This window comes from Schistocerca cancellata, chromosome 8 (genome assembly GCF_023864275.1).
Source record: "Schistocerca cancellata isolate TAMUIC-IGC-003103 chromosome 8, iqSchCanc2.1, whole genome shotgun sequence".
Lineage (NCBI taxonomy): Eukaryota > Metazoa > Arthropoda > Insecta > Orthoptera > Acrididae > Schistocerca > Schistocerca cancellata.
The window spans coordinates 327,260,047-327,274,648 of record NC_064633.1 but is presented as its reverse complement, the minus strand read 5'-3'; the positions used below and the strand labels follow the sequence as shown (position 1 = coordinate 327,274,648).

Below are 14,602 nucleotides of genomic sequence, written 5' to 3'. Positions count from 1 at the left end.
GGATTGTACCACGAATAAAAATTTGTTGTGCCAGAAAGAGAGAACTCATAACTAGTTAAAACCAAGCCTAAATCTTGATTTTATTATGTAGGTCAAATGCTATAAAGATGTATTCAGGAAAGTTGTTGTGACAGCAAAAAAAGTCAACTAATACATTTATCCTCAAACACAGAAATAAGGCAAAAGCAATGTGGTCAGTTGTTCAATCAGAATTAGGAGCCAAAATCAAAAGTCAAGAATTTTTGAAAATTGAATTTCAAAATGATATAATAAATTCTGTTCAGATGTCAAATTGCTTCATCAAATGCTTCTTAAATGTAGCAAGATAAGATGTCGATATGGGAGTCTATCAAGGCAAAGCAAATTTCATAAGCTTGGAAAACCACCAGAAAACATGGTTTAAAGAGTTTGAAAAAATCACTAAAAGGGATGTGTGAAATTATTTATTGTCATAAAAAAAAACCTCATGTGGGTGGGATGAAATACTCACTTCTTTAATCAAGAGTGTGTACAATATCATTTCATAACCACTGCTGGTTATCAACATTATGAACAAATCTTTTGAGCAGGAATGTTTTCTGAATGTCTTGAAATATGCTGAGATAAAACGATTATTAAAAGAGGGGTCGACAGACGATGTGGGAAATTATTGCCCTCTGTCCCTTCTGGCAACTTTCTCTGAAGTGTTTGAAAAGATTGCAGCAAAACAAATTAAAAAATGTCTGATTACAAATGACACAATTTTTAAAAACCAGTATGGAATCCAATAGGGGAAAAAGCACTATAATGCCATCAGTGAGTTAACTCAAAAATATTTTCCACATTAGATAAGGGTGAAAAGGTCACAGGAATATTCTGTGATCTCACAAAAGCCATCAATCTGGTGAAACACTCCAGACTTCTCCACAAATTACAGATACATATATGGAATCAGGTCAATGCTTTACAATGGTTCAACTCTTACTTAACAGACAGGAACCAAAAAGTAATTGTAACTTCAAACTCAATAAATTACTCCCCAAAGTGGAAAACAATTTCCAAAGTAGTACCACAAGGTCTGATATTTGGACCTTATCTGTTCTCCTTTACATAAATGACCTACCACTTGTTATTGATTTTCATTCAGCCTTATTTGCTGCCAATACATCAGTTCTAATTGAGGATGAGGTACCTGAAAGAATTCCAGAAAGAGTTAAGAAAAATTTGAATCTAGCTTCCATCAAAATGGACTAAAACTAAATGTAACAAAAACCAAAATGATACAATTTCAAGCTAAATCATTAGAATGGAGTGAAATAAAGGTAACTTGCAATGATCAGGATGTCACAGAAGCAAACTGTGTACAGTTCTTAGGCCAAAATCTTGATAAACATCTAAATTGGAAGGCAGAAATTGACTACTTAGCAAATAAACTTAACAGTTTAGCATTTTCAATGTGTATTTTGGCAGGTGCCACAAACATAGACACCAGAAAGGTAGTCTGCCATTATTACTTTGAGTCATTTATCCCTTATAGTGTGATATTCTGGAGAAATTCAACAAATATCATGAGACTCCTATTATGACAGAAGAAAATAATTAGGAACGCTTGTTGCCAAACAAAGATATCCTGTCAACTACTGTTAAGAAAAACTGAAATAATATTTATTCCCTCCCTTTACATATATGGAGTGTTGTTTTTATATAAAAATCAACATGTGATAATTTCTCTTTATTTAGACCACAACTACAGCACTCGTCACAGAATTTTAGACTCCTGACACATTGCTCAAAACTCTGTGCCCAAACACAGCGATATATGTGGTTTAAAATTTACAATATAATAAAAAGACAGTAATATATTTAATATAGAATTTGGCTCACTCTTTACTCTTCTGGTGGAAAAGTGTTGTTGTTCTATTGAAGAAGTCATTGAGAACAGTTTAATAATTTGAACACAATAATTATACATTTTATTTTTGTATATTGGAAACTGCAGTACACAACTGTGTAGCAGTTAACTCAGAAATGTAGATAAAGTAATGCAAACTATTGTAGTTTTCTTAAAAATGTTTTGTATTTTAAATCTTGGTATGTTTCCCATACCTCAAATCAAACAATTTGAAAATTGAACATTTTCAGTTGAATAAATCACATTTCACAGTACATAGTGGTTTCCATTGTGTTCACTAGGCCTTTTTAGGATCAAGTCAACTGAAAGGCAGAGCATCAGAATACACTAATATAGTTACAGCTTAATACAATTAATACAATAAAATAATGCAACTTGGTCAAATCCAATTATGTTAAGAAAATTCATTTAGTATACTCCATCAAAATATAAAAAGTCTCTTAAATCAAAAAGAATGAACATCTCATATCCATATAGGAAAATGAAAGGATATGAGGAATTCCAACAAGCTGCTTGTGCGTATCAGAATATTGCATAGAAATAGATGACAATTAAAGCACCTGCAGCCATCACTTCTCATTTAATTTATTTATGCAACCAGTTTCTGTCTTCCTTACACCATTTTCAGTGCAGATTGTGGGGGTCTAAACTCAAATTGTCAATGGCAGATGCACTATGCTCTTTAAACTTAGGGGACGGGGATTTTGCTGCAGAAAATAATTCAAAGCTTGGTATCAGAAACTCCAGATACCCTCAATCAGTACCTTCTAACAGAAAATTGGGATTAAAATTGCCACAAACAATAACTCTCACACTAATTCTTCATACCTTATTAAAATTGTTTGTAGTGGTTTTATGAAGCCTGAGATCACAGTGGCGACAAGCACCCATGATCTGACGTCCAAATCTGCGGCCCTTGCCTCAGGATGCCTCCGGCGTGTGTTGGAAGCCAGGAAAACAGCCCGTGGTAGCGAGCCGTGAAGTGGCCTGCTGCTGGCTGGCTGGCTGGCTGGCTGGCTACGGACCCGGCATCAGCCTCAGGGGGTCAAATCAATGACCCGCCATGGACAGGAATGCTGGAGCCCATCTGCTGCTGCATATAGCCGGTAGTGTGACATGCCCCGCCATCCAGGAGGGCTGCCACACTTGAATGAATCTTGTTAAAAAACGTCACCTATTTATATTTGGCTGTGTGCCTCTGTTTTGCTAAGCGTGCCGCTTCACGTCATGAAATCATAGCACGCTAGGTTAGCCAGTGGGTCCCTTCTGCCTGCAACTTGTGACATGCAAAACAGCTATGTATACTCTTTCAGCAATTTGATGGCCCTGTGGCATCTATTCCACTTTGCAACTGTTGGTATGCATAACTCGCAGCAATACAGTCCGCACCTGGCTGCAACTTGTACTTAGAATATCGCACAAAACTAACTTTCCCTATCCTAAATGGTGGTGCCACTACATTATTCCCCTCTTTGGAAAGACCCGGTCCCCGGGTCAACCCTGAACTAGCTCTTATTGGGTCGGCACCTATGGCATATTTATTTACTATTAGAAAATTTAAGTGTGGTCTAGTGCCCCTTAAAACCACGACATGAAACAATGTAAAAATTCCCTACTGGGCGACCACTGCTCAATCAGCCCCTTACCTACTTGTCTCATGCCCTCGAAATCCAATCCACTGGGACTTGAACTACCTTTGGTTCACTTTTGGAATTAGGTCTCCACCTGACCAGAAAGAAAACAACATATAACAAAGTTAAGGCTGCGATGACACTCGGCACAGAGGTGCTCAAAATGATCATTATTTGCCATTGCCTTTCCCTATACTGAGTGACATGTTGAACAAGCTGTTCAGTTGATATGCCCCCCTCTTACTCTAAAATGAACTAGTTTACAGATCTCAACATACCTGGCTCCAGGTATGATTTAACAAGGTCATATTCTGCCTTGGCAAAAACTCTAAAGTGGCTTCTGGCTAGTACAGCTGTGGCTGCGTAACATTCAATTGCATGACTCCTGAAATTGATGTTGGCAGGTGGAAGGTTGGTCCTATTATGTTGCACTAAGTTCCATTGATTAAAATTCTGCTCCCCTTGAGTTCTATATGTTTTGCTTCTGCAAACACTCCCCACTCAAAACAATTTGCTACTAATACCAAATTCTCATAGGTGGAGAAGATCCAATGCATCCCGACCCATTGCAAGCTCAATTTTGGCTCCACGATGTCCCTTGGGCAGTCTATTCCTTTACCCCCTGGCTATAAATAACTGCACCATGCATGTGTCCCATTTTTGTAACTCACAGATTTTCCTCCAACATTCACTATTTTTGATCGAAAACAACACCGATTGTGTGGCAACTTTCATTTTAAAATTTACATTATATGAACTGGTGCAATAAACATGACTTTCCTGACCTAGCATAGTCGATAACTAAAAATTTAAACAGAAAATCGTATGACCCTGACATTGTTCAACACATATTTATTATGGCTTTACTGCAAAATTTACTCTGGCACACTTATTTCTCCAGAACTGCATTTGATTTCTGCTCCCACAACACTCCACATACATCAGATGCTACACTTCCCATTTCAGTGACCTGAGGACAGGGATCACCATCACCCTTCCTCCCTCTTCAATAGGACTGCTGCCCCTAGCAGGCACACAATACTCGAAAACACACATAAAATACAATGCCTAATTAATCTATGCAAAGTCAATGATACATAAAAAAAAAACCAGTACAAATATTCTACTACATTCTGGATCGCAAAGCATATGGTAGTTCATGCTGTACTCTATCTTCTTGCTTTTCTCCATGCTTAGCACCTCTCTTCACTCTTTCTTCCTCTTTCCTTCCTGTGACATGCCTGGAATCACATCTGGGCAACCCTTAAATGGCTGTAACCGCCCAATGTGTACTATCGTTGTTCTAGTTGGCAGTTGAAGCTTAACATTAACAGGGGATGTGGTTTCAACAACTTGGTATGGCCCTTGATACCTTGTGAGAAACTTCTTCATTTTCCCTTTTTGCATATAGGGGCTTGACAGCATTACCCATTGCCCCACTCTATACTGGGGTAAACTTCCTTTCTTTCTTACTGTGTCTTCCTACCTTTCCAAAGCCTTTGCATTTGCCTTTTGTACCCATTTCCAAACATCCCAAACTGTCCTTGTGAATTGACGCACATATTCACCAGTCCTTCCTTTCTGTAGCTTCACTAAATCAAACGGTGATGGCATTTTTCACCCGCACACTACCTCATATGGAGACAAATTGGTATTTTTATGGACTTTTGCATTGTATGTGCATACAATATGACTCAAATACTCATCCAACTGACGGTGATGAGAATCCACATAAAAACTCAGCATCTTCCTGATTGTTCTGTGTACCCATTCTGTCCTTCAGTTGGCCTGTGGATGCAATGCGCTCATCCTCAACCTCTTTATAGTCAACAATTTACACAGTTCCTTCATTAAATCTGACATGAAGTTGGTCGCTTGGTCAGTAATTATTTTCTCTGGTACACCAAACTTCAAAATCCAGTTGTTTACTAATGCCTGCGTGGCCATTGATGCCTGTTGATTTGGCATAGCCACCATCTCCACATACCTCAAAAAATGGTCTGTCATTGTCAGAACAAATCTGTTCCCCCGATGGCGTTCACCTGAAAGGTCCTAAGACAATGATCCCCAGCAAAGAGAATGGACATGTTGCTTCCGGTATTCATTGTAGCTGTAACTGTTTCTGGCTCAAATCTGCTCTCTGCGCACATGGTATACAATTCTTGACATACTGATCCACATCTACTTTCCTACCTCTCCACCAATACCTCTCCGCCACTCTCCTATTCATCACTCTACACCCTCCATGACCGGATAACACATGATCATGTGCTTCCTTTAAATCCTCATCCGTCAACTTCACTGGCACTAAATACCCTTGCTCCTAACTTCGTTTCCCTGTACGGAAGACCATCATACATATTAAATTGATGCTGTGTCTGATACAATTTTCAATCATTATCAGCATCCTGTAATTCTTGCTATACTGCTAGGTCATAACCTATGACTTCTACTTTTGTCACCTTCCTACCTGGTGCATCTGCATTACCGTGCTTCTTCCCAGCCTTGTGCACCACCTCGTAGTCAAATTCCTTAAGTCTCACAGTCCATCTAGTGAGTCAGGTGGATGGATCCTTCAACCCCAACAGCCACTTCAACACAGCATGATCTGTCAGTACCCAAAATCTTCTCCCATATAAATAACATTTAAAATATTTGATTCCATTGACTACACAAAGCAACTCCCTCTCTGTTGTTGAGTAATTCCTCTCTGCTGCATTCAACTGCCTAGATGTATAGGCTACAGAATATTCTTTCCCATCAATTTCCTGACTGAGAACACGCCCTGATTCGATGCATCACATGCTAATATAAACTCCTTTTCAAAATCTGGAAACACAAGAACCGGACTTGATGTTAACACTTCTTTCAGTTTGTCAAACACTTTCTGACACTCTTCTCTCCACTCAAATTTCACGTCCTTCCATAACAATTGCATCAATGGCTGTACTAAATCTGCAAAACCCTTCACAAACTTTCGATAGAAATTGCAGATTCCGGAAATCCCTTACAGCCTGTACCAACCTCAGATCTGTTTGCACTCCATCCTTACTGATAATATGACCCAAATATTTTACTTCTTCTAATGCAAAATGACACTTCTCCAGGCTCAATGTCAAACGAGCTGCTCTTAATCTCATAACGACTTCCCTTAACTGCTGTCTGTGTTGCTCCATACTACTTGAAAACACTATAATGTCATCCAAATAGACCAGACATTGCCGTGGTTTCAAACCCCTCAAGACACTGTCTAGCAACCTCTGAAATGTTGCCGGAGATTTTTTCAAATTGAATGGCATTCTAATGTACAGGTGTAGAGAAAGCAGTTTTTGGACGATTCTCTGGAGCCACCTCTAACTGATGATAACCACTTGTTGAATCCATCGTAGAAAAGTACTGACACTGTCCTAAGTGATCCAAAGTCTTTGATATGTTTGGAATGGAGAAAGTGTCCATTACTGTCTTATTATTGAGGTATCGGTAGTCATAACAGAACCTGTATTTCTTAGTTCTGTCCATAGACATTTTTTAGGCACAATGACAATTCCCACTCTCCAGCAACTATTACTATGCTCTATAATACCATCCGCAAGCTTCTGATCAATGAAATCCTCCACAATTGGCTGCAAATACCTCGGTATTCTGTATGGTTTATGGTAAACAGCTGCTTCATTCCCTGTTGGTATCTTATGTTGAACTAATGGAGTTGCTGGTAACGGCCCTTGTGGAAAAAACAAATCCTTAAATTCCCACAATAATTCTTTGATAAGCTCTCTTTCTCCTCCCTTCAAATGCTTAATTATGTCACGCAATGCAGCTCTTTTGGCAGTTAGTGGTTGATCGCTACACCTACCTCTCAAACACCAGTCTTCGTCGTCTGGCACATCCAAATTTGCTACTAAAACTCCTTTCCTCAAATTCGCATCTACAGCGCTAAAATTATCCATGTTCACGGGAACTACTCACCCGTTGTTCCCCTCCTGTATACGTTCAACACTACATTTCACAAAACAACCCAGTGAACCCAAAATTTCATTATCCTCCTATGGTTCAATAACACATACCATACCTACAGGTAGATACAACTCCACACTTACCCAAAGCGACTTCCTGGTGCCACTAGACACACACTCATGTGAATTAAGCCTTAATGCTAATGTACACAGTTCAATTGGTTTGTTCATTATGTTGAACACCCCTTGCGACAGCACTGCATTGACAACAGTTTCCCCTAGCTGAAATAACATTCCACCAAGTTCCACAGTTCGTTGTCCAAGGTCAATTTTGGCATGATGTTGATGCAAGAAGTCTACTCCTACGATCATGTCATAGCTCTCACTTACCCATGGTACTACCTCCATGCATGCATTAAATCAGCTTTCTTTATTCAAAAGTCAACTGTTGCTGACCCCAAAGGCATGACCTCCTTATCCCCCACTCCACACAACCTATAATGTGGTGGATCTAACTTCCTTTGGCCCCTTATATTATAAGTAGCCACTGACACTTGCGCCCCTGTGTCCAACAAAATCTTAAACTTTTTGGATCCTATGGATCCTACCACTGAACATTCCACCTCTGCATACGTATTTGTAGCATTGAAATTAAACGGGAGCTCCCTTAGGTGGGTCTTGGGCCCCCTCTGCCATTTAACGATTGTCCACCCCTACTAACTCCACTTCTCCATCCTACATGCTGTTTATTTCCACCCCTTCCTCTATTCCTTGGTGACTGGTACATTGCCTCTGCACATATCCCGTACGACCACACTTATAACATTTTATACCCATTGTAAACACTGCTTGCCTCTCGCGTACCCCTGTTGCCACGTCTATTTCCTCACATTGAATTGCCAGCTGAATGGCCAAATACAAATCTTTTGGAGTCCCTTCATGCACTTTCCATGACATATGCGCTGGTAACCCTCTCAAAAATACATCAAGTGCCCTTTGCTTGGCCTCCTGCAACAGAACACTATTCGCTTTATTGCTCTGACCCAACTTGTAAGTCTACTCATTAATTTCCCTTATCCTGTCCGCAAATTTCTCCATTGTCTCCCCCTGTCTTTTTGTCATTGTACTTAACCTCTCTCTCAAGAACCGAGCGCTATTCTGTTTCTTGTACCTTTGTAAAAGCCCCTCCTTCAATTGCTTAAACTGTCCTGCCTTCATTAAGGCCTCAGAACACCTTACATATGTCTTCACTTCACCCATTAATCTAATCTTGGCTACATGTAACAGCTGTTCATCAGACCAACCATTCATCACAGCTGAAATTTCCAAGTCCTCCACAAATGAAGACATGACTGATCAGATGTGGTTTCCCACTCACTTCTAAATGTTAATTCATTTCTCAACTGCGTATTATCTGCTGTCAATTGTGCTACTTTTTCCAACAAACTCTGTACTGCTTCTGGTTCCGACACACCTTTCATCCCTGGCTCTGCCATTGTGTTGATTTCTTTCTCAGTTAGTCCCAAAACAAAACATATAAGTACAAGAATAACCAGACTCCCTACACCTCAGTATCATCATATTTGGTAACAACATACTTAAACCAATACAAAAGTAATTAAATGCCACGAAAAAAATAATAAATTTTATTGCCTCAAATACACTAACACTTACTCTGACAACAAAAAATACTATTCCCACACAAAACATCTACAAAGTGGCTTGCCAGGAGCCATATTCAAAAAAACAAAAAAAAGGCAAGAAAACGTCGAAAACTCAAAAGAAAACTGATCAAAATTCACCACATCTTGTGACCGAATGCAGACGGGGTGCTCGAACGTCGTACTGTACAGAAGATGTTCACAATTCTGATACCAAATGTAGTGGTGACTTCTGCCACCAAATGTATCAGGATGACCAAATGTAGCAGAAAGAGGTAGAAGGTGCCATATTAAGACTTGTCCGAGTTTTCAAGTGATTTATTGTTTCCAACTGCAGTGCCCTCATTCCTCTTGGTCTGCGTCACAGGGCCCCGCAATTCTGAGGAAGCACCCCAGTGGCCCATGCAACACAGTGCTGTGTTGTGGCAGCCTTGGACAGCCGAGGAATTGTGACAGCATCAGGATGCGCTGACAGTTGGCTCAGTGATCTGTGTCCCTGCCAACTCAATGCAGCTCGGTGTGAGCCGCATGTGGCCAGCTGCTGCTTCTTCTCTCCAACATGGCTCAGATCATGGTGACGATGAGTGCCCGTGATTTGGTGTCCGAATCTGCGGCCATCATCTCGGGATGCCTCCAGCATGTGTTTGAAGCCAGGACGACTGCTCGTGGTAGCGAGCTGTGGAGTGGCCTGCCACTGCCTGGCTGGCTACGGACCCTGTGTCGACCTCAGGGGGTCGAACCAATGACCCGCCGTGGACTGGAATGCTGGTGCCCCATCTGCTGCTGTGTGTAGCTGGTGGTGTGACATGCCCTGCCATCCAGGAGAGCTGCCACACTTGAATGATTCTCATTAGAAAACGGCACCTATTTATACTCGGCTGTGCGCCTCTGTTTTGCCAAGCATGCCACTTCGAATCACATACTCATAACACACTAGGTTGGCCAGTGGGCCTCTTCTGCCTGTGACTTGCAAAATAGCTATGTATACTCTTTTGGCAATTTTACGGCCCTGTGGTCTCTATTCTACTTTGCAACTGTTGGTATGCGTAACTCACTGCAATCCGGCCCACACCTGGCTGTAACTGGTGCTCAGAATATCGCACAAAACTAACTTCCCTATCCTAAATGGTGCTGCTGCTACAACACAGAAATATTGAAATGTTTGTGACAAGCAATTTGACATTGCTGCCCAGATTTGTGACATTCTTGGGACTGTTTCTTTCTGCATGACAATGCAAGACCCTATACTGATTTATCTGTTACAGAGTATCTGGCCAGACATCCTGTAATTGCCATCCCACATCCACCGTATTCAGCCATTGTTCCACCTTGCAATTTTCTTTTTCTTGTTACCATGAATGAAAAGGCAACTAAAAGGAAAGCTTCATCAAGAGACTGCAGACATCCAACGGGCTGTGACAAATGATTTTACAATCACTGCAGTTGAAAATTTTCTTGCTTGCTTACAAGACCACCAGAAATATTGGCAACTGTGTATACGAGGTGGAATCCAAAATTTTTGGGACTAGTGCTGCCATCTATGAAGTAGGAGTAGTAGATCTTTGCACCGCTAGGTGGCGAGAGCTGCATATCGGATGAGCCACTGTTTTTTACGATGGATCTGTGAACAGAACAGCACGTGTGTATCAAGTTCTGTGTGAATCTCGGGAAAAGTGCTGCGGAGACCCATGCAATGATTCAACAAATGTTTGGGAGACAGTGAATGAGCCATTTGCATGTGTTTGAGTGGCATGCTCGTACAGACGTAGAAGATGATGCTCACACTGGAAGGCCTGTTAGCCACACAACGCCAGGCATTGTTGCCATACTTCAACAATTGGTTCATGCAGATCGACGTCAAACCATTAAAGACCTTGCAGATGAAGTGGGTATTGGTCATGGGACATGTCAACGAATGTTGACTGATGAATTGGGCATACATCATGTCACCGAAAAATTTGTGCCAAGGATCTTGACTGCTGATCAGAAGGCACAGCATGTTGAAGTGTGCGCGGATCTTCATCAGACCACATCTGATGATCCAACCTTCTTGTCACGAGTTATCACCGGTGACGAGCACTGGATTTATGGTTTGACCCAGAGACAAAGCAACAATCGTCCCAGTGGAAGAGTGTGAGCTCCTCAAGACCCAAAAAATCAAGACAGATGAAGAGCAAAGTGAAGAGCATGATCATCATTTTCTTTGATACCATGGGAATTGTGCACAAAGAATTCGTCCCACCCAACCAAAACAGTAAAACTGTAATGTTTTGCGATGGCTCCTTGAAAACATACAGTGATGAAGGCCCAAACTTTAGCGTCAAGGGAACTGGCTGCTGCATCATGAAAATGTGCTCACCAGGACCTTTTTGGCTAAAAGCAACGTGGTGGTTGTGCCCCATCAACCGTACTCGCCAGATATGGCACCTTGTGACTTCGCGCTATTCCCAAAACTGAAACTCAAGTTGAAAGGCCATCAGTTTGACACTTTAGAGAGGATTCAACAAGCATCACTGGCAGTGAAAAACACCCTCAAAGAACAGGACTTCCAGAAAACATTTCACCAGTGGCAGAAGTGCTGGGGCCGGTGTGTAAGTGCAGATGGGAACTACTTCGAGGGTGATGGTGACCGTTAGTCCAAAGGTAAGGTTTTCAACAGATGGCACACCAGTCTCAAAAATTTTGGATAGCATCTTGTAGAAAGCCAAGGAGACTACTTCAATAGGAGAAAGGATCATTACTTGGTGAATACAGTTTTCTATTTTTTAAAAAACTCTGTCCTGGAACTTTTCTGACAAATGGAGTACAATCATAAACAAAAGAGTTAAAACTCTTCAATGAACTAAAGATTTTTGAGATTTGGCAGAAAGGATATCTGATGCTGGAGTATGCATTGTATTGTCTGAATAACCTTTTTGCCCCCTTTTTTCAGCTGCTGTTTGGACGACTTAACTGAATTTAGTAGCTAATGATTTATATTTCATACCATTTGTCTCACTGCTACAGGCATCTGGACCATCAATATCAACTGCCTTGTTGAGTGTATTTGTTTCATGCCTAGTAATGCTCCAATTTCTCCTTGTCTTGTTCTTCAAATTTTTGAATTTTTTTCTAGTACATGGTATTTAACTTGCCTTGTTGAGTGTATTTGTTTCATGCCTAGTAATGCTCCAAATTCTCCTTGTCTTGTTCTTCAAATTTTTGAATTTTTTTCCAGTACATTGTATTTAACTTTTTGGTGACGTGCTAAAAAAAATTTGCACTGCTGCGTTTAATGTATTTTCCAGTCCTTTGCATTAAATACAGCTCTCTCTTTCTAGTAAAAGATATTTTGATGTGAGATGTGAGTCCATCTTTTTCTCAGCGCTACTGTAATTATCCATGAACTGTTTAAAAGAAAACTGAATCTATAATGTTGTAAGAATGTTTTTTAGGAAAGGATTAAATCTCTAATTTACTGTGTGTCTTGGTAAACTTGCTCCCATTTTCCATCCCATAAATTTTATTTCAATACTGTAACTGAAGTGGCTTTCACAAGTCTGTGAAAGGTTACTTTTCCTGCCATTATTGCTAACATTCAGTCATCATGGTCAGATAAACCTTTTATTATGGGGCTCACATTAAATACAGTTGGATTTAGAAATAAATTATCAATTGATATTGCACTAAGTCCTATTCTTGTTCAGGATGCTGCTATGGGGGCCAATTTAGAGACAGACATCAGTACCTCTAGCTACCCTCAATTAGAACTATCGGTGATGAAATCTGTATTGGAATTTCCACTTACAATCATTGCCGAGTTATTCCTACTAAGAACTATTAATACTCCCTACAGTGGCTTAATGAAGTTTAAAACTTTTCCTGCTGGGGATCTGTCAAAAGTGTTATCTTATATTTGTCTATGTCTGTTACTGAAGTAAAGAACTCTGGGTACACATTTATGGTTATGGCAATTCCTGAAACTATTTCACTAACAACATACATGCAGCAGTGTGTGGATCCTTGTTGGCTTTTTATTGCATGTTTTCCACAGGTGGTGCCCTGGGGCTTTCGTGAGATCCTCAACACTCTGGCCAAAGAATATCCAGGATATCCTATCTTTGTAACTGAGAATGGCTATGCTGACCTTGGTGGCCTCAATGACACTGATCGTATACATTACATTGTTGTGAGTACTGTCTTTGTTTTCCAGAGTGAGTATGGCAGTACATTTATACATTCATTCTGTAGAAAGTAAATATTGCAGATACAAAATTTCAAGTATGTGGTGCCGAATGGAGCTGCAGTGTTGTGGCTAATTGCACCTAAGTAAAAAAAAAAGTTTGATTAATGAAGTAAGAACAGATGAGCTTTCACTGTGTTTTGCTATTATGTATAGATATAAACTTGAAATCCGTATGTGTTTGCCATCTGATTTGTGGTTTGAAAGAGTAGGTGAAAGGTGCAAGTAGAAGAATCAATTGATCATATGGCTGAAATGGCAAAGAATTACTGACAAAATGGAAATACTTCTGGTTCTCTACCAAAGGCCAGCTCACCATATTCACCAGTGAGAAAAGTCTGAGTAAAAAACACTCCATTGTCAAATGAAAGTTTGATTCTGATGTTGGACATGTGCCTAAATACCTCTCATAGTATAGAAAACACTTCTTAAAAACTGAATAATAAATGTTACTTTTTCTCATTCAGTCAGTATAAAAAGTAGATGAAATGGACAAAATGTAAACGTGATTAAACTATGACAACTCATGAGGATCTGTAGAAATCTAAAAATAAATGTGAACAATATCAGGAAAAGATAGATTGCTATTCACTGAAAAAATGACACTTGAGTTGCAGACATTCACAAAAGGAGGACACTTATACATTAGCTTTTGGGTAAAGCTTTCATCAGAAAAGGAAACATACACAAATTCATTCACACGGGCAAGAGCACTTCACACTCACATGACCTCTCAATGTACTTGTCTGCAACTCAATGTGTCATCTTTACAGTGAATTGCAATCTATCTTTTCCTTATATTCAATATTCCAACCTGGAGTTTCAATTGTTTGAGAAATAAATGTGATATATCTTTGAAAGCTGGCTGTTCCTTTCATAATGGCCAAATAATTGTTCAGCACTTCAGTGTCATTTTTATAAAATGACAATCAAATGCATCATTCATAATTGGAGGCATTAAAGCACAGTGTTATTTTTCAGAGCTATATGTCAGAAATGCTGAAAGCTATTTATGTGGACAAAGTGCCTGTCATTGGATACACATACTGGAGCCTCATGGACAGTTACGAGTGGGATAATGGCTACAGGTAAGAAGAAACATTTATCACACTTCTGCTACTAACTGGGCTCAGTAAAATAAAAAAGATGGAGAGTTACAGACTAAACAAGAAAAAGCGGATGTCATGATAAATATCTGTGTCCAAAGCAAAGAATAATGTACAGATAGCCATGACAGATCAATC

General features: G+C 39.9%; 1 protein-coding gene across 1 annotated transcript in view; it reads left to right on the top strand.

Moving 5' to 3' along the window:
* LOC126095544 (myrosinase 1-like) overlaps positions 1 to 14,602 on the top strand; it is a 182,795-nt gene that overhangs the window by 119,616 nt on the left and 48,577 nt on the right. Inside the window, exons 9-10 of the mRNA XM_049910323.1 lie at positions 13,170 to 13,304; positions 14,340 to 14,446. Of these exons, the coding sequence (XP_049766280.1) occupies positions 13,170 to 13,304; positions 14,340 to 14,446 (242 nt within the window). The remainder of the gene's footprint in view (positions 1 to 13,169; positions 13,305 to 14,339; positions 14,447 to 14,602) is intronic.